Source organism: Carcharodon carcharias, chromosome 4, assembly GCF_017639515.1.
Source record: "Carcharodon carcharias isolate sCarCar2 chromosome 4, sCarCar2.pri, whole genome shotgun sequence".
Lineage (NCBI taxonomy): Eukaryota > Metazoa > Chordata > Chondrichthyes > Lamniformes > Lamnidae > Carcharodon > Carcharodon carcharias.
Window position 1 is genome coordinate 61673901 of NC_054470.1, and position 18381 is coordinate 61692281.

General features: G+C 40.7%; 1 protein-coding gene across 3 annotated transcripts in view; it reads left to right on the forward strand.

The window, feature by feature from the left end:
• tmod1 (tropomodulin 1) overlaps positions 1 to 18381 on the forward strand; it is a 79677-nt gene that overhangs the window by 46719 nt on the left and 14577 nt on the right. For all 3 annotated transcript variants that reach the window (XM_041186755.1, XM_041186754.1, XM_041186753.1), the window contains exons 4-6: positions 8612 to 8731; positions 17184 to 17273; positions 18009 to 18139. In XM_041186755.1, coding sequence (XP_041042689.1) covers positions 8612 to 8731; positions 17184 to 17273; positions 18009 to 18139 — 341 coding nt within the window. The remainder of the gene's footprint in view (positions 1 to 8611; positions 8732 to 17183; positions 17274 to 18008; positions 18140 to 18381) is intronic.

An 18381-nucleotide genomic window follows, 5' to 3' on the forward strand; every position in this document is an offset into this window, starting at 1 on the left:
CTATCTCTCTCTCTATCTATCTATCTCTCTCTCTCTATCTATCTATCTCTCTCTCTATCTATCTTTTCTCTCTATCTCTCTCTATCTCTATCTCTCTCTCTCTCTCTATCTCTTATATATATATATATATGGACAGGTTTTTCTGAAGCATAACAGCAATGAATAACCCCGACTTAGTTTGTTCCACGACAGCACCCTAAATTGGTACATACGTTAACAAGACACTGAGCAACTTACGGGTGGGCACTATGGTCAGTCACTCTGTTCCTGGCCCCTTCTCCTGTCTTCAGTGGTGACTATTCCACTCCAACTGCAGCAGTGAATCCTTGAAGCAGCATCCCTTTAAGCCAAACTTCTGGCTCCATTCCAGTCACCCAAGGCTTGGTTCAGTCTTTTCTCAAAACCAGTTCTTATCAATTCTTCCCAACGGGCACTGCAAGGCCATGCAGACTTCATAATATTGAAGTTCTTTACGCATCTGTCGTCCTTCGAGTGTTATGTCCATCAATCAAATTTCACCTTCTGATGACCATACTAGGAGACCACCTCCAGGTTACTCATTGTCCTGGCCAGTAGTCTAAGGGTCGCTGAATGCAGTAAGGAAAAGGACTCCTCATAAACAAAAGACAAAAGTTCTGAGAATATGGGTCACCACTGATTATTATTGATTAATTAAAGCAAAATCATAGCTGGATTAAGATCAATATCTACCAAGTAAGATTTAATACAAAATAACTTTAAATATTCATTATAGGCTTAAAATCAAGAGCAAAGCAGAAATAAAATGCAAACGTACAAAACTGCAAAAATTAGTGGCTTGCAGGCCTAGATTTTCTTCTCGCTTTCCAGTTCCAGTTTTTATTTTTCTTCTTTGAAGTTCAATTTGCTTCATTTGTAACTGAATCCTAGCCAACTCAATTTGTGTTTTATCTGGGTTTCCTTTTTCTTCCTCAAGGATCAAATGTTGAACCAACAGCTGAACTATTTCTGCTTTCTTAGCACCTACTTTTAAATCTATTTCTAGCTTTTCTGCCACCACTTTTAAATTAATCTTTGTTGTCTTTAAGTGCCTTGCAACAGTTGAGTCCTTTCTTTCAAGGAAAGTTTCAGCAATAGACATAGCCATTTTAACTTTCAATAAATACAACTGAAGGCACTGTGAAATCTTGTCAATTTATACTCTGGCCTAATCCAGTGTACTCATCTCATCCTGTTTGGACCAATAACTTTTAAACAGAAATCCAAAATTCCATTTAACAGCTGAATGGATGACTCAACAAGATTTCAAGTTTTAAAATGTTTACTGTAACAAGCACACTAAAAGCACTACTGCATAAATGTTATTTTTGGAGGCAACTTCTACTTTCAACACAACTGGGGAAAAAACACTATCAGATATACGTCACAGTGTACTTTAAGTAGATACTTAATTCTCCCAGAATCAGTCCAAAATGATCCTTAGGATCATGCAGATGTAAGGATTTACTTGTTCTTTTTCCTTTTCAACGTGATAACTTTTCTAACCCCAGAACTGTCCTTTACAGTGAGGGTATTACAAGAGATCCCCCTTTAGCACAAGTTATGCGAATCTTTCAGCTTTGTATTAACTCCTGATGAAGTTGGTCTTTTCAATCTGAGCGTGAGCTTGCACCTGCATTCTGGCGTGGTGAGCCATAGAGACTTTCAGCCTCTAGCTCCTCTGGTCTCCTGCACCCTGGCAGACTAATTGTGGCTGAAAGCTTTCAAAGATATCTTTGAAATCCTTCCCCTCTGAAAGCTCACCTCCATGGCAATGCGAATCCCATGGGCCTTGTCGCCAGGTAAAGATGCTGATTAGCTATCCTTGAGAGCCCAATTCTCTTCCATCTTGGGACCAAATGAACAGTTTAAAGCACAACCATTTGCAACCCAACATTCTCCAACACTTTTGTGAGACTTTCGAAACTCACAGTCTCTCCTGTTGCTACACAAGCTGCTGTCATGTTTTTGGAACCTCTCCTAAATCTCCAGGTGCATTGGTTGGTTCCTTTTCTTCCCTGAAGTCCCCCAAGATTTTTTTTTTCTTTAAAGATGCTACATGAATACAAATTATTGTAATGTTTAGTGAATCATCCGTCATTATAGATATATATATATATATATATATATATTTTTTTTTTTTTAAATTCATTCACAGGTGTGAGCTTCGCTGGCTGGGCCAGCATTTATTGCCCATCCCTAGTTACCCTTGAGAAGGTAGTGGTGAGCTGCCTTCTTGAACTGCTGTTGGGAAGGGAGTTCCAGGATTTTGACCCAACAACAGTGAAGAAACAATGATATATTTCCAAGTCAGGATGGAGAGTGACTTGGAGGGGAACTTCCAGTTGGTGGTGTTCCCATCTATCTGCTACCCTTGTTCTTCCAGATGGTAGTGGTTGTGGGTTTGGAAGTTGCTGTCGCAAGCCTTGGTGAATTCCTGCAGTTCACCTTGGAGATGGTCAATACTGCTGACACTGTGCATCGGTGGTGAAGGGAGTGAACATTTGTGGAAGTGGTGCCAATCAAGCGGGCTGCTTTGTCCTGGATGGAGTCAAGCCTCTTGAGCGTTTTGGGAGCTGCACTCATCCAGGCAAGTGGGGAGTATTCCATCACACTCCTGACTTGTGCCTTGTAGATGGTGCACAGGCTTTGGAGAGTCAGGAGGTGAATTACTCATCACACGATTCCTGGCCTCTGATCTGCTCATGTAGCCACAGTATTTATATGGCCAGTCCAGTTCAGTTTCTGGCCAATGGTAAACCCCCAGGATGTTGATAGTGGGGGATTCAGTGATGGTAATGCCATTGAATATCAAGGGGCGATGGTTGGATTCTCTCTCGTTGAAGATGGTCATTGCCTGACACTTGTGTGGTGCAAATGTTACTTGCCACTTGTCAGCCCAAGCCTGGTCATTGACCAGGTCTTGCTGCATTTGGAAGTGGACTGCTTCAGCATCTGAAGAGCCGCGAATGGTGCTGAACATTGTGCAATCGTCAGCGAGCATCCCCACTGCTGACCTTATGATGGAAGGAAGGTCTTTGATGAAGCAGCTGAAGGTTGCGCCTAGGACACTACCCTGTGGAACTCCTGCAGTGATGTCCTGGAGCTGAGATAACTGACCTCCAACAACCGCAATCATCTTCCTTTGTGCTAGGTATAACTGCAACCAGTGAAGAGTTTTCCCCCTGGTTCCTATTGACTCCAGTTTTGCTAGGGATCCTTGATGCCAAGAGCAGTTATTTTCAGCTCACTTCCGGAGTTCAGCTCTTTTGTACATGTTTGAACCAAGGCTGTAATGAGGTCAGGCGCTGATTGGCCCTGGTGGCACCCAAACTGGACATCAGGGAGCAGGTTATTGCTAAGCAAGTGCCGCTTGATAGCACTGTTGATGACCTCTTCCATTACTTTACTGATGATGGAGAGTAGACTGATGGGACGGTAATTGGCCGGGTTGGATTTCTTGTCTTTTTGTGTACAGGACATACCTGGGGCCTGGGCAATTTTCCACAAAGCTGGGTAAATGCTATTGTTGTAGCTGTACTGGAACAGCTTGGCTAGGGGCCCAGCAACTTCTGGAGCACAAGTCTTCAGTACTATTTTTGGAATATTGTCGGGGCCCATAGCCTTTGCAGTATCCTGTACCTTCAGCCATTTCTTGATATCACATGGAGTGAATCGAATTGGCTGATGACTGGCATCTGTGATGCTGGGGTCCTCCAGAGGAGGCCGAGATGGATCATCCACTCGACACTTCCATGATCATTAGCATGTCATTGGTGTTAGGCAATTACTTTGTTGTTTAGTTTCGTCTGATTGAACAGAGGTTACTGTACCGGTGATTTTGTAAAATTAGTTTATCGAACTGGTAAATTATTTTCACCTTGAGTCACCTTGTATGCTGGTAACACTTGCTGTGATATAATTTATCTTGTAATTGTTCTCCAGTCATCTAACGGCTGCTCCTCTGCCTCGACAGAAATAGCTGTGACTGCATTCCATCCTGAGCTGTGTATTTATTTCTTGAAGGGATCTGCCAGCCAGTTGTCGAAAGGTGTTATATTGCACATTGCTCCAGCGAGCCTCTGTTTGAATAAACCAACAACCACCCCCACTCCTTCTATTCTCAAGTTACTTAGAATTTCCTGGTAACTGACGGATCATTGTGCTAAATTTAGCCTCAGCATTACAGTTGGATTTTCAAGTTTGCCTGCTTGAAAACCCTCACCCTCTCCCACCTTGATTGTTTCTCTCCCTGAAAAGGCACCCACAGTCGAATCCAGTCCCAGAAATAGATGCTTGAATGTATCTGAAGTTATGACTGAAATACACCAAATGCTAGCAGGTCTCGCTCTCTTCTGCCAAAACAACCCACTAACCTGGGATCATCCTGCAGAGCAAAGATAAATCCTGGTGAACCATTTCGTTAAACCCTTGTTCCTTTCACCGTCCTCCAACAAGAAATTCATAGAGCTCATGGACACTGTTGCCACTAAGATTGGGGCCATCTGTTCAGCCGCCTCTGCCACATCCCTTCCTTCCCCTGCCCATCAGGCCAAGACTCCCCACTGCCTGAACCATGAACACATGAACTCTTGTATTTCTCCTGTTGCTGTCATGCCACCTTCTCGTGCATTTTGTTCATGAGGCCCACCTCCTGCTCTCTCAACCTCATTCCCATTGGCCCCTGAGCTAGATACTGTCACATGTAGACTGATGACATCTAACTCTACTTCATCACCATCTCTTTAGATCTCTCCACAGCTCCTATGTTGGTTCCATCCTGGATGAGCCAAAGTTTCTTCCAGTTAAAGATTGGGAAGACTGAAGCTATTGTCCCTTAACTGTGTATGAGCTGTTGTTCTGCACGCATATAATTCTGGGTCATACCTTTGCACTACTAGCTCAATTTGTGCATGCGCTGCTCAAGTTGTCCCAAGTTCATTCCAACTAATGTCAATCTTGTGCTCTGAAAATGGACCCAGTCTGCACCTTGCCATGATTGTTTTTAAGTTAAGCAACCATCATTGTGGTACATCTGCTTGTTCTCACTTCATACCACCTCCAAACTGGAAATTGAGTAACCAGCTCCTACCAGTGTTGGTTGGGACTGTCCCTGGCAGTGATTGTAGCATCCAGCCAGCAAAAGCTCTAAAACATTGTGTTCACAATAATGCAAAAAAATCATAAAAATAACTGTTTTGTTTGAGATATTTATACATAAGCATTTATGACCTTGCATCGGTACACATTTCCTGTCAACTTAATTTAAAAATTCAGACGTTGGAACTTTAAATGGAAACTGCTTATTGTCACGACCAGGATGGAGGTGTGCACGAATTATCAAGTCCCATTTCTTTGCAGGTCGAACCATTAATTTAAATGTTTAATTTTCTCACCAAAATGGCCAATTGTGTACCTATACCGGTTGTACCCAGAATAAAAGATACTCTGACAAGGCTTCTTTCAAAAACTCAGAATGATTAATTTATTTTAAAACAAAACTTTTAAGAAATTGCAAGTACTGTTTAACACACGATTGTAATCGGGAAGTATAACTATCTCTCTCTTCCTAAAGAATTCCTCCAGCCCGTGCGCGCACACACACGCGCACACAAACAAAGGATAAACAAATAGAATCTCTCTGCAGAGATGGGCTTTGGAGAATGGACATTATAAAATAAAGGATAAAGTCCACAAGGTCTCAATGCTGTTGACTTGGAGTGTTCTCATGTGAAGACAGGTTGCTGGTTCTGGTGGAGACCTGGACGTTTTCACCACTGGCCTCAGCTTTGCAGGTCCAAATGCAGATGAGTTACACTCAGATGAGGGTTCTCTGGCTACAGGTTGATAGCTACACAATTTTAGGCAAGGTAGAGAGAGGGAGCCTGTCAAGGTAGCCTTCTTTCCTCAGCTCTGTTTCCAACAAAACTGCCTTCAAAACAAGCAGGTTCACAACTTAAGTTTTTTTTCTCCCTTTCATGTGATTACCTTTTGTCTCCCAACTTTTCATTAATTAAAGTGCTTTGCAGTTCAACCCAAACAAACAACTCCCCCTCACATAGATCAGGTGATTTCTTGGAAAAGGCCTGCTTGTATACAGTTCTAAGGTGAACTTATGGCCTTTTTAAAAAATAAAAATCCCAGGTTAGCATCCACATGTCCTGATCATGCCAAATCCTTCCATTTTGTAAAAAGCATTTTTCAAGACTGAAGTTATGACTTTAACATTATATAAACTTGGCTTGTTGTAATAACACCCTCCTGGGAGAGGTGCTACTGTGCCACCACTGGCAGGAGGCTATATTACAATGTGACAAGTTTACTTGCATAATTTCCACTATAAATGTGGATATAAGCATTTAAAATGGAAATATATAAAATTAAAGAGAGAGTGCATAACTTTAAAATGGAGACTGAATTTCATCTTTGCTCTGAACCAATTATCCCTACCCTCAATCTTTCCTTCTATTGAAACCCATATTTGGTCTTGACTCTTTGTAATTGGCATGTAAATTGTAAAAAGAAACAATGTTTTGGTTCCAAAGCATATCATGACATCTCAGTGTGAAAAAATGCTTGTGTTTTCTGAACCTGAGTTAAGTTTTCAAGCACCTTACCCTCTAACCTCAGTGGTGGGGAAACTATTGGAAGCAATTCTAAGGGACAGAATTAATCTACACTTGGAGAGGCAAGGATTAATCAAGGACAGTCAGCATGGTTTTGTTAAGGGGAGGTTGTGTCTGACCAATTTGATTGAATTTTTCGAAGATGTGACCGTGTGTGTAGATGAGAACAATGCATTTGACGTAGTCTACTTGGACTTCAGCAAGACTTTTGATAAGGTCCCAAATGGGAGACTGATAACGAAGCTAAGAGCCCCTGGGATCCAAGGCAATTTGGCAAATTAGATCCAGAATTGGCTGAGTAGCAGGAAGCAGAGGGTGATGGTCGAGGGGTGTTTTTGTGGATGCCTGTGTCCAGGAGGGTTCCACAGGGATCAGTGTTGAGTCCCTTGCTGTTTGTGGTATATATAAATGATTTAGACTTGAATATAGGAAGGTTGATCAGTAAGTTCACGGATGACATGAAAATTGGTGGTGTGGTAAATAGTGAGGAGGATAGCCTTAGCTTATAGGAGAATATAGATGGGCTGGTCAGATGGGCTGATTAGTGGCAAATGGAATTTAATCCGGATAAGGGTGAGGTGATGCGCTTGGGCAGGACAAACAAGGCACGGAATACACGCTGAATGGTAGGACACTGGGAAGTACTGAGGATCCGAGGGACCTTGGTGTGCATGTGCACCGGTCCCTTAAGGTAGCGGGACAGGTAGATAAGGTGGTTGAGAAGGCATTTGGGATATTTGCCTTTATTAGCTGAGGCATAGAATATAAGAGCAGGGAGATTATGCTGGAACTGTATAAAACGCTGGTTAGGCTTCAGTTAGAGTATTGCGTGCAGTTCTGGAATCCGCATTATAGGAAGGATGTGATTGCACTGGAGGGAGTGCAAAGGAGATTTACCAGGATGTTGCCTGGGCTGGAGAGTTTTAGTTATGAGGAGAGATTGGATAGGATGGCGTTATTTTCCTTGGAGCAGAGGAGATTGAGGGGGTACACGATTGAGGTGTATAAAATTGTGAGGGGCATAGATAGGGTAAACAGGAAGGAACTTTTCCCCTTGGTGGAGGGATGAATAGCCAGGGGGCATAGATTTAAGGTAAGGGGCAGGAGGTTTAGAGGGGATGTGAGGAAGAATTTTTTCACCCAGAGGGTGGTGGGAATCTGGAACTCACTGAAAGGGTGGTAGAGGCAGAAACCCTCATAACATTTAAGAAGTATTTGGATGTGCACTTGCAATGCCATGGCATACAAGGCTATGGGCATAGTGCTGGAAAATGGGATTAGAATAGTTAGGTATTTGTTTGACTGGTGTAGACTCGATGGGCCGAAGGGCCTTTTTCTGTGCTGTAGACCTCTATGACTCTATGACAATCTGCAAACTTCCCATAGCAGCAAGTAAACTATTTAACAATAATTAGGCGTTCTGATCTTTAAAGGGACAGGTCAGTTAAACATAGAAGAATAATAGATTGATTTATGTGATAGCGTTCATGACAAGGCTATGGGAGGAGAGCGGGGATTAGCTTTAGTAAATGACCAACACAGACATGTTCATGGTTTTCTTCTGTGGGAATTGTAGAACAACACAAGGTCTGCTGTTATGTGAAATCACTTTGTTACGTTTGTTCCTATCTTCATCTTCCAGAGTTTAATGCATGCTGCTACAAACTCAAAGGACCACACGTTACTTTATGCTTCCTGAGGTGTGAGTGTTGAAGCAAGTTCTTACAAAATCTGTTAAAACTGCCATTTTCTTTGTTCTTGGGCTAGCTGCATCTTTGTCAGTTATTGTCCAACCCCAACTGCCTTGATAAGGTGGTAGTGGTGGGTCTTCTCCTTGAATCACTGTAGTCCTTGTGGTGATGGAGGTCCCAACATGATGTTAGGGAGTAAACAGTAGTTGAACTCAATTGCTTTTTATTAATTTGAACTTACTGATGTGTAGCTCTTTAAATGACTTTTTATTGTAGGGAAACCTTGGATCCCCAAAGAGAAGCCTGTCCAATCAGTAATTGACAGTGTTACCCTGGAACCAGAGCTGGAAGAGGCCTTGGTCAATGCTACTGATGCTGAACTTTGTGACATAGCAGGTAAGGGATGCTCGTCCCTTTGAGCAGATTCACTTTGCAGTGACACTTTTCAAATAAGAGATGAAGTTTCCACTTTGATTTTTTATTTTGTAACTGTTTCTTTTGAGTGTATGTTGTTTTCCTACACCAATTGTCTCTCTTTTCCTAGCCTCCCCAAGTCATTTGCTTTCTGCATCAGAGAAGGCAGGTGTGTTACTAGTTTAGTGTAGAGTACACAGGTAGTAGTACAACATGCAAACAGGCTGTTTGGCCCAAAAAGTCTGTTTCCTTCATTATCCTCCACACAAGTAGTAGTGCTAATCCCATGTACCCACCCTGTCCCCATATCTCTTTATCCCACTTTTCTTGTACTCTATCTAACCTATTCTTCAATGTTGGCATGGTCACTGCTTCAATCATTAACCCAAGTAATGCATTTCACAGCTTTAGCACTCTATGTACAAAGGTTTCTCATCCTTGCTGTCTTAAGCTCCTATATTTAATCTTTAAGATGTCTTTTCTGTCTAGTGAGAAAATTATAACATTTATTATTCTGCTAGTAATTATATAAAGATTATCCTCATGAGTCAAATCCATACATTATTTCACTAGTCAAATGATGACTTTCACTCTGATTCTTTCACCCTCTGTGGAAAGAGGCCCAAACTGAGACTGGAGTGTGGATCAGACTTGCATCTCACCAAACCAGGGTGCATCTTTAAGAGACACTATGATGCAATGTGTAATATTGTTAGCAGAATTAACACTGATCACACTAGACTGAAAGTGGAAGTCTGCCTTTCCAAAGATGTCCTGTCTCCCATTTGTCCTCTCAGTTGAAATACTGGGAAGACTGGTGGGCACTTAGGTTGTTAAAGCGAAGGTAGAACTGGGTGCGGTGCTTGAAGAAGGACAAGGTGCCAGAGGAATAAAGGGAGAGAGCAAGTGATGGTTTGAATGGCCATTCTGCCACCACCACTGTAGTTTGGGCAGGGATGATGGTGAAAAGTATAGCCAGGCAGAGAGGCCTCAATGAGGGGCAAGGTGAAATTGAAAGAAATATATTAATTTAAAACGGATTTTACAAAACTTTAATGAGAAATAAACTTTGAAATTCAGACTGTTCATTAATCATCAATGTTTATTTTTCAGCATTCATTCTGTTCTTTCGCAAATCCATGTCATCACTCATTTCATTCGCAATGTTTCTTGGACTGTAAGATCATCATCAGCCATAGAAATTCTTAATTGTTAGTGTCATGTCACCGCTGGCAATTGCGAGACTGTACCAAAGTGAATGTGTGACTGTACCAGCTGATGAATGCAAGACCGTTGCAGGCTGTGCTGCAGTTTAAGTGAATGTGTTCTGGGCTGGCTTCTTACTGTGAAGAAGTGCTGCTGCTGCTGCCTGTTCAACAGACAGAAGTTTAGTTCCTAGATTCTTCTGCTTGGCTTTTTGAAGCTTTAATCTAGTCAATGAGAACATTGATGCCAATGCATGTTAGGCAAAGTTCCTTTGTGCTAATTTACTGGTAGAGTAAGTAATGTAAAATTAGCACTGACAGGAATTTAACCCTTTTTTAAAATTGTGTGCAGCATCTTGTTAGCAGAGAAGAATTTCTTCCAGTTTGAGTATGCTGAGGTGTAATTATTGCAAACATTTCAATCTGTGACACAAGGGAATGGGGCCACTTTTGTCCTCACTTCTCTCCACTCCTGAAGGTGATGGCTGGATGTGATTTTACAGCCCTTGAATACCTCACATAAGTGGGCAATTCAATATAGAGGACAACATAGTCAAGCCCAATCCTGTTCTCATCCAATCACGCTCACTTCCCAGAAGGCATTCACTAGATTCAAATTAGGAATGGGAGCCCTGACTATTTTTTCCCCCTGCCATTGGTATTGCAGCCAATTATAGCCAATAATTTCTGCTAGTGTGAGATTGGCTGAATTGGTACAGACCAATTCATAACCGCGACCATCAGACCTGTCACAACTTATTAATAAAGAAAATAGTGCCTTTACTTCCTAAGACTTTGAAGATGGTTCTTTCAAGTTTTAGTCAGCATTAATTGGGTTCTCATATCCTGGAAAATATTGTGAAGCAGTGCAAGGGTTGGGAGGCTAGTTAACAGTCTGGCCAGATGTGACATGAATACTCATTGTATGGCTGTAACAATCTTTATACCAATCTGTAGGATGGTTAGTCCTATATAACTGAATGACTTTTTAATCTCCCAAAACCTAAGCGATGAAGGGAGCCATCCACATCCACCTGACATGAATATCCTGCTCAATTCATAATCAGAGCTCTAGGGCTGAATTTTCATGGAGTTGGGCCAACTCTGCAGGGCTGTAAAAATGGCAGGCTGGACCTGGATGCAAAAGTTCTGCCCCTAATTCTGGCAGATCCCATTTTTGCTGGGAGGAGAAAGGGGAGTGGAGGCATGAATCTCACGGCTGGGAAACCCAAACTCAGCAGGGCCATTTGAAATTAGTGCCGAATTCAAACAGACCCCATTTTTGATGTTCCAAGGGCCTTAACCCACTGTCTCGTATTGATGGATGAGATGTAAACGCTCTTGAAGAGCAGATAAGGTCTGTTTGAGGTGTCATGATCAAAAGTGATTTAAATCCTTAGCCCTTTAAAAATAAAACAAGGCTGAGCTGCAGCTGTCAGTTAGAGTTTTAAAAAAAGACATGAGGACTATTATGCATCGAATGACAGGGCATTTGGTGCAACCATCTGTTCCTGCAGTTTCAGTAGGCTTCATTGTTGATATTTCCCAAGAACTGTTATTATAGCTGAACCCATTGTGAATGCTTGGTTGAGTTTCAAAATCTCCGAAAGCACATATCTCAGCAAGGAGGCGGGCCTTCTCACTACCCCACCTCAACACGTTCCTGCCTCCATGGCTGCCTCTGGAGGCAGCAGGCCTGATGCAATTACGCCCCCACCAGGAAGAAAAATTGTGTGTGACTGTGCCCTTTATATTGAGGCAGGCCTGCCAAGTCAGGAAATTTCCTGACTAGAGCTACCCACCTCAGTAATGAAAATCTGGCCTTAGTCCCCACTTGCAGGAACTGGCTGAAGCAGCATTTGAATCCAATGGAGATGGAAATGCTACTCCTGAACCAAAGGCTTGTTCCACCCTGTCACTGTTAGACCAGTGCTATTGCTACTGAAAGAGTTAAGGAGCTTTTCTCATTGTCCAAATAGCCTTTGATCTAGGGGTTTAGACAATGTTAATCAGTTAGTATCCTAGATAATTTTAACTAAAATTTTATGTTACAATCATCAAGGGTTCACTGATTTGAACCTGGGTAATGATGAGGGTGATAGTTGATCTCTGCATTTGTTGAGGGGGTGATAGACAAAGCAGAGTTCTCATTTCTCATTGAGATGTTAGAAAGAATCAGTGGGTCTTTGGCAACCTAATGATCAATGAACCTTCCAACACTCAATATCTAATTGTGGAAGGTTTTGGCAGAGGCCCCTCATTGGAAGTAACACAGGCCACATTCTGCTGGACTCCATACCAGTGTAAATAAATGGAATTATCTTAAAATTGAATTGGTCTAATAATGTATCTGGGGATAACTACTTAACATGTAACATCCAGCCCTCTACTAAACTTCCTCCATAAATAGCTGCAAGTGTTTATAATCCTTGAAGTACAGCACAGAAATGTTTGTGCTAACTATACAGTTAATTTCTTAAATTTTTGCAGTTGTAGTTCTGACCCTGATGTCAGCCTTGGTTCAGTTAGTAACGTTATTGCCTCTGAGTCAAAAGATAGTGTGTTGAAACCACACTCTGGGACTTGAGCGCCCACTCTAGACTCATGTTTAGTGCAGCATGTGAGAGAATGCACTAATCTCTTTCAGATGAGACATTCAACCGAGGCGCCATTTGCCTGTTTTGGTGAATAGAAAAGTTCCTATGGCACTATTTGAAGAGGAGCACTCTTAACCAGCGCCACTAAATGCAGATCATCTGATTGTTCATCCCATTCGCTGTTTGTGGGGCCTTGCTCTGTGCAAATTGGTTGCTATTTGCAAAAACAGCATTGACTGAACTGCAAAGAAATAATCCATTGATTGTGAAGCTGTTTGGCCTGTCCTGATGATAAAGTGTTGTGAAAATGCAAGTTCTTTCTTGCCTTGTTAATCAGCATTGTTGATCGATATTTTTCTAACTTAAGCTAAAAGAATGGAAATAAGTAAATTTTAAAAATCTAATATTTATATATTAAAGTACATTTAGCGGATTTATTTAGAACAACAAAACATGTCAATATTCATGATTTATTTAATTATATGTAGCTGTTTTGTGAGGTTTGAATGATGTCAATAAGTTGTCTATCGCTGTACCTCCTTAATAGGATTATTTGTAGCTCCATGTCATTTCAGGTTTAGAGAAACCAATAACCTGAAAACACAACTATCATCTCTCACTGATTGACAAGCAGGAGCAAGAGGGAATGTGTTGAATTATATGTTAATTAGGAAGTTGAATTAAGTGTGAATCTTGGATGGCAGAGTTTTGTTTCACATTTATTAACCTCAGTATGAAGAGAGGTTAATGTGCTGTTAAATGTACTTCAGATTCAGATATTATGCTATTAAAAATTAAACATCAGATCCTATTTACATGTTATTGAGTTCTTTTGAAGTCCTTTGTTCTCCCCTCTTGGTTCCCTCTTGCCAGAAGACCTCATACAGTGTTCCCTCTTCAGTACTTTTTCTTCATGCCAGAATATGCTTTTCGTCATGAGCGATTTCCTGTGTTAGTCTAACTCTTTCGAACGTTTCTTCCTACCATCCATGTTTCAACAGAATGTACTTGTGTGCAATGTAGACATGTTCAGCGTATGTGTGGAATTCTTTGCTATAAGGACAAAGCAAATGATAAATGGATTAAGTTTCCACTTTAGGTGCATCAGCAAAACGGGTGCAAATTGGGCCCAAAATTGCTCCTGTTTTGAAATATGTTCTTTTTCCTCTGTGTTGCTGATGAAACTACTTGCATATTGCCATATGCACTATTTGCCATAAACTAGAGCAATTGGGGAGCGTCTTAAAATATAATTTTAAAAAAGCAATTTTTAGAATATTTCTTGATATAATTAAGACTGGTAATGATGTGCCGTGTAATTAACTTTAACAAAAATAGAAGCAATTCCTGTTTTATATCAGGAACAGTAGTCAGTTTCTTAATAAATTTAAAAAATAAAGTTCAAAAGCTTTTTCAAACATTCTTATATCTTTGTGCCAAGAGAAAAACAACTTAATTCTTAAAGCTCCCTCAAAGGCCTGCAGATGAGTGCAATTAGCAGAAATTCTCAAGGGTGGCCAGTTTTGTGGGTAAGGCCTGCCTCTAGCACAATGTTTTTTAAACTAGTGCAAAAGATCTTGCGATTTCAAATTCCACTGAACAAAATTCTGCGATCTTTTTCACTGATGGCACCAATTTTAGGTGAAATCAATGTAATCAAGCAGAAACTCCAGACAAAAGCAAAAAAACTGTGGATGTTGGAAATACTCAGCAGGTCCGGCAGAATCTGTAGAGAGGGAAAAAGGCAGAAGTTAGTATATCAGGTCGCTAACTGAGTTAAGTATTTTATAAGGTAAAGCTCCATACTCTCGTGGAAACTTGTGTTACGAATATCTAATTTTATGATTCGTATATTTTAGACGTATAACTTTTAGGTTGAGGACTGAAATTTTTAAATGAAGGATAAATGAGAAACTTAAACAAACCTAAAGCAATTGCAAATCAAAGGGAGGTCTATGTTTATTTAATAAGGTCAGAGTTGAAAGTGGGAAAACCCTAACAATGGGCTACCTTTCTGGGCTTCTTGGTGAAGACGAGATGTCTACAGCTGTCTCATTATGTTGTTTAAATTATTCATATGGTTTCCCAGAACAAAGGGAAGGTTTGGGAATTGGGGATAATTATTTTACATCTCTATCTGGGACATCCAGGTGTGCCATGATGCAGGCATGAATTGCAGGAATATATTTTTTTGGGGGATTTATCTCTGTGATTTCTCACAGGGTCAGTTTGTGACTGGAACTGGAATGGCTTGGAAACAGGCAGAGAGAGAAAGTTGCTGGGAGGTGGTGCTTGGAAGCATCAGGAGTCAGCTGTGTTCTCAGATTTGAAGCAAGAATGCAGTGAGGCCCATGCTTGATCTGGGGAGTCGACAGTTGTGAGGTGTTGAAGGAGAGTTGGAAGATTCATCTAGCCGGATGCTAGTCAAAGGACTACAAGAAATCTCATACTTCAGAGAACAGCATGAACACTGAGGAGAATCAAAGTGAATCCTCAGAGCTGTGGCACACCTTGATTTGGTTCCAGGAGAAGTGAAGGAACACTCAAGATCCTGTAAAATGGAACTCCTGGGTTGAAATAAAAGTAGAAAGAGGAGTATGCTGTTGAAATTTTCAGGTTTAAAGTACAAGTGTTTACGAAAAATAGGGGCAAATCTTCCAGTTCCTGGAGCGTCCACTGAAGATACACGTCAGGACCCTGTGGAATTCTGACCCACGACCGTCATTGCCATTGCTCGGAAGATCTGAGCCACTGTGTTAAGTTATACTATTTTGTGTAACTTTTGTAATTTTTTTTGTTTAAAATGTGAAATCTCGTGTCAAAATACTTTGTTAATAACTGGGAATTCAAACTTTTTTTTAAAAGTTATTGGTCTCTACCGAGATTCTAACACGTGGATAGCACCAAATGAAAATCTAGAAGTGACATATTGTGGTGCTAATTACAGCGCTCTTCTGTTTTAAATGGTGCATCTTTCTTAGCAAGGTGGGCGCATTAGTAAAGGAGTGAAGTTTGCAGCATTCAAAAAAAATCATTATCAATCCCCATTCGTCTTTTTATTTTTCCTGTTACTATTTCTGTAGCTTAATATTGTACATACTGTTAATGTCCTAAATAGAAGAAAACATAATCTGTATGATTTCATGCAGTTAATGTATCAAATCTCTCCACCATCATTGAGTCATGGCCAGAACATGTACATCTACAGGATCAAGTGCAGGAACTTGCCAAGTACCTCCCTCTACCATCAAATCTGTCATCATCACCCCCTCCTTTGTCTACCATTGACCCCTCTGTCCTTGCAAATTACTGTCAACCTTCAACTTCCCTTTCCACTAAAGTCCTTGAATGCATTGACCTGTCCCAAATTTGTGCCTATCTTTCTCAATTCTATTTTTATACCCCTTCAGATCAGGTTTCTAGGCCTGTTGCAGCATTGAAACAGACCTTGACATCCTGTGTCACTGTAGCAAACTATTCCTCTTCACCCATTTTAGCCTATCTACAGCCTTTAACATGGCTGTAATATGGCCATATCATCTTCTTCCAACTCCTCTACCTTGCCCATCTCCCCCTTTCCTTACCTCATTTCATGCTAAAGCCCTCATTCATGCCTTTGTTACATCTAGGCTTGACTATCCCATCACTCTCCTGGCCGGGTCCTATCCTCTGCCCTCCATAAACTTGAGCCCTTCCAAAACTCTGCCCATATCCTAACTCACATCAAGCCCCATTAACCCATCACCTCTGTGTTTGCTGGCTTGTATTGCCTCTTGGTCCAACAACAGCAATTTAAAAGTGATCATCCTTGCTTTCAAATCCCTCCTTGGCTGCCCGTTCTCTATCCCTGTAACTTTATAAGAGGTCTTATAACCTTCAGACCTCTTGCCTATCTCTTATTTTAATTACTCCACCATTGGCTGCTGTGGAATTTCATCCCTAAACCTTTCAGCCTCTTAACTCTCCCTCTTGCTTTAAAACACACTTTAAGACTACTTTGACCAAGCTTTTATTTTCTGGTTCCAATATCTTCTTATGCACCTCATCAAATTCAGTGAAGTATCTTGGGACATTTTACTATATTAAAGGTGGTATATAAATGCAAGTTGTTATGGAAGGACAATGGAAGCAGGTATATATTAAAAATATCACCTCAGAGTTCCCTTCCATGTCACGCACCATCCTGACTTGGGTAAGTTGTCCCTTCTTTATCACTAGGTCAAAACCCTTCAATTTTCAAATTTGTTGGAGTACCTTCATCTCACAGATCACAGTGACTGAAAAAGGGAGATCACCACCACCACCTTCATAAGGGCAATTTGGGATGGTCAATGAATGCTGGCCTAGCTAGTGACACCCTAATCCTGAGAAGTAATATTTAAATAAAAATGCAGTTGTCAGCTGGTTGAAAATGTTGGCATCAGCTGAATGTACGGTGATTTGCAAATTTAATGGTCACATGAGAATTAATTTGAATGAGAAGTTCAGCACTCTGGAAATTCTTGCTTTTTGAGCCGCGATGTGGTTCTATTTTTGCTACTTTTTCTGCAGCAGAGTGCAAGTGCCTGAAGCTTAATTACCTTACAGTCTCCAGTTCCATTAACCTTGTGTGTATTATTTTTTTCTTTTTAGCCATCCTTGGCATGCACACGCTGATGAGCAACCAGCAATATTATGAAGCCCTTGCCAGTAGCACCATAGTTAACAAGGAAGGCCTTAACAGTGAGTAAAATGTGAAGTTCTGTAGAACAACATTTTAACAGCTGGGCTGTTCTGTGTCAGAATCTGAACTGGTGGAGAATGTATTATTGATAAATGTGACTTGTGTATTTTTAGTACAATGCCAGTTCAAAATGTAATGGTTTCTTTTAGATATTTAAATCTATTAATTATATATAAAGTTCTTATAGAAACAAAGATGTTTAAAGTTAACCAGCCATCTATTTAAAATGCATTAGTCATTACCATCCAAACAGTTATATCCCTTAATGAGGTTGGCAGGAGGAACTAACCCCTCATTGAAGCACAGAGATAAAAACAAAAAAACCGCGGATGCTGGAAATCCAAAACAAAAACAAAAACAGAATTACCTGGAAAAACTCAGCAGGTCTGGCAGCATCGTCAACTCTTTTCCTCATTGAAGCAGGTGTCAGAGTTGAGCTGCTTGCACTCAAGGGAAAATTGGGTATTAGTGAGATAGTGCCATTCTTGCCACCGTTTCAGGATCTAGTTTCAGAATGGTATTGGAAGGGTAAATGAGCTAGTGCCATTCTTGCCAATGTTCCCTGGTTACGACATCAGTCCTGGTTGGTAGGACGTAGAATTATTCTAAATTGACAGAACATTTTTGCTTAAATTATTGAACTTAGTAGAGCAATTTTATGTTGAAACGATTATTTGAAAATGATTATTTTGCAATTCCTGCTTGTCAACACTCAGCTTGTTTTGCTTGTGCAGGTGTCATTCAACCCACTCAGTATAAGCCAGTTCCAGATGAGCTGCCAAACTCTACAGATGTGGAAGAAACCCTAAAGCAAGTTATGGAAAATGACCCTGAGCTTGAGGAGATTAACCTCAATAATATAAAGGTGATTGCAGACACTTTGTTCTTCGCTAACCTGAACTGCTAATTTTTTCTTCAACATAACTGGCCAACAGAAAATAAGGAGGGACTTCCAGAGATTGGAAAATATTACAGATCTATTTTGAATGTTTGAAATAATGGAGTACATAGAAAATACTGAGAGATTGTCAAGGGAAGAACCAGGATAATGCATTCTAGTTAACTATGTTTTAAGGAGGTTCAATTAGTCAATTTTTTAGTTTTATT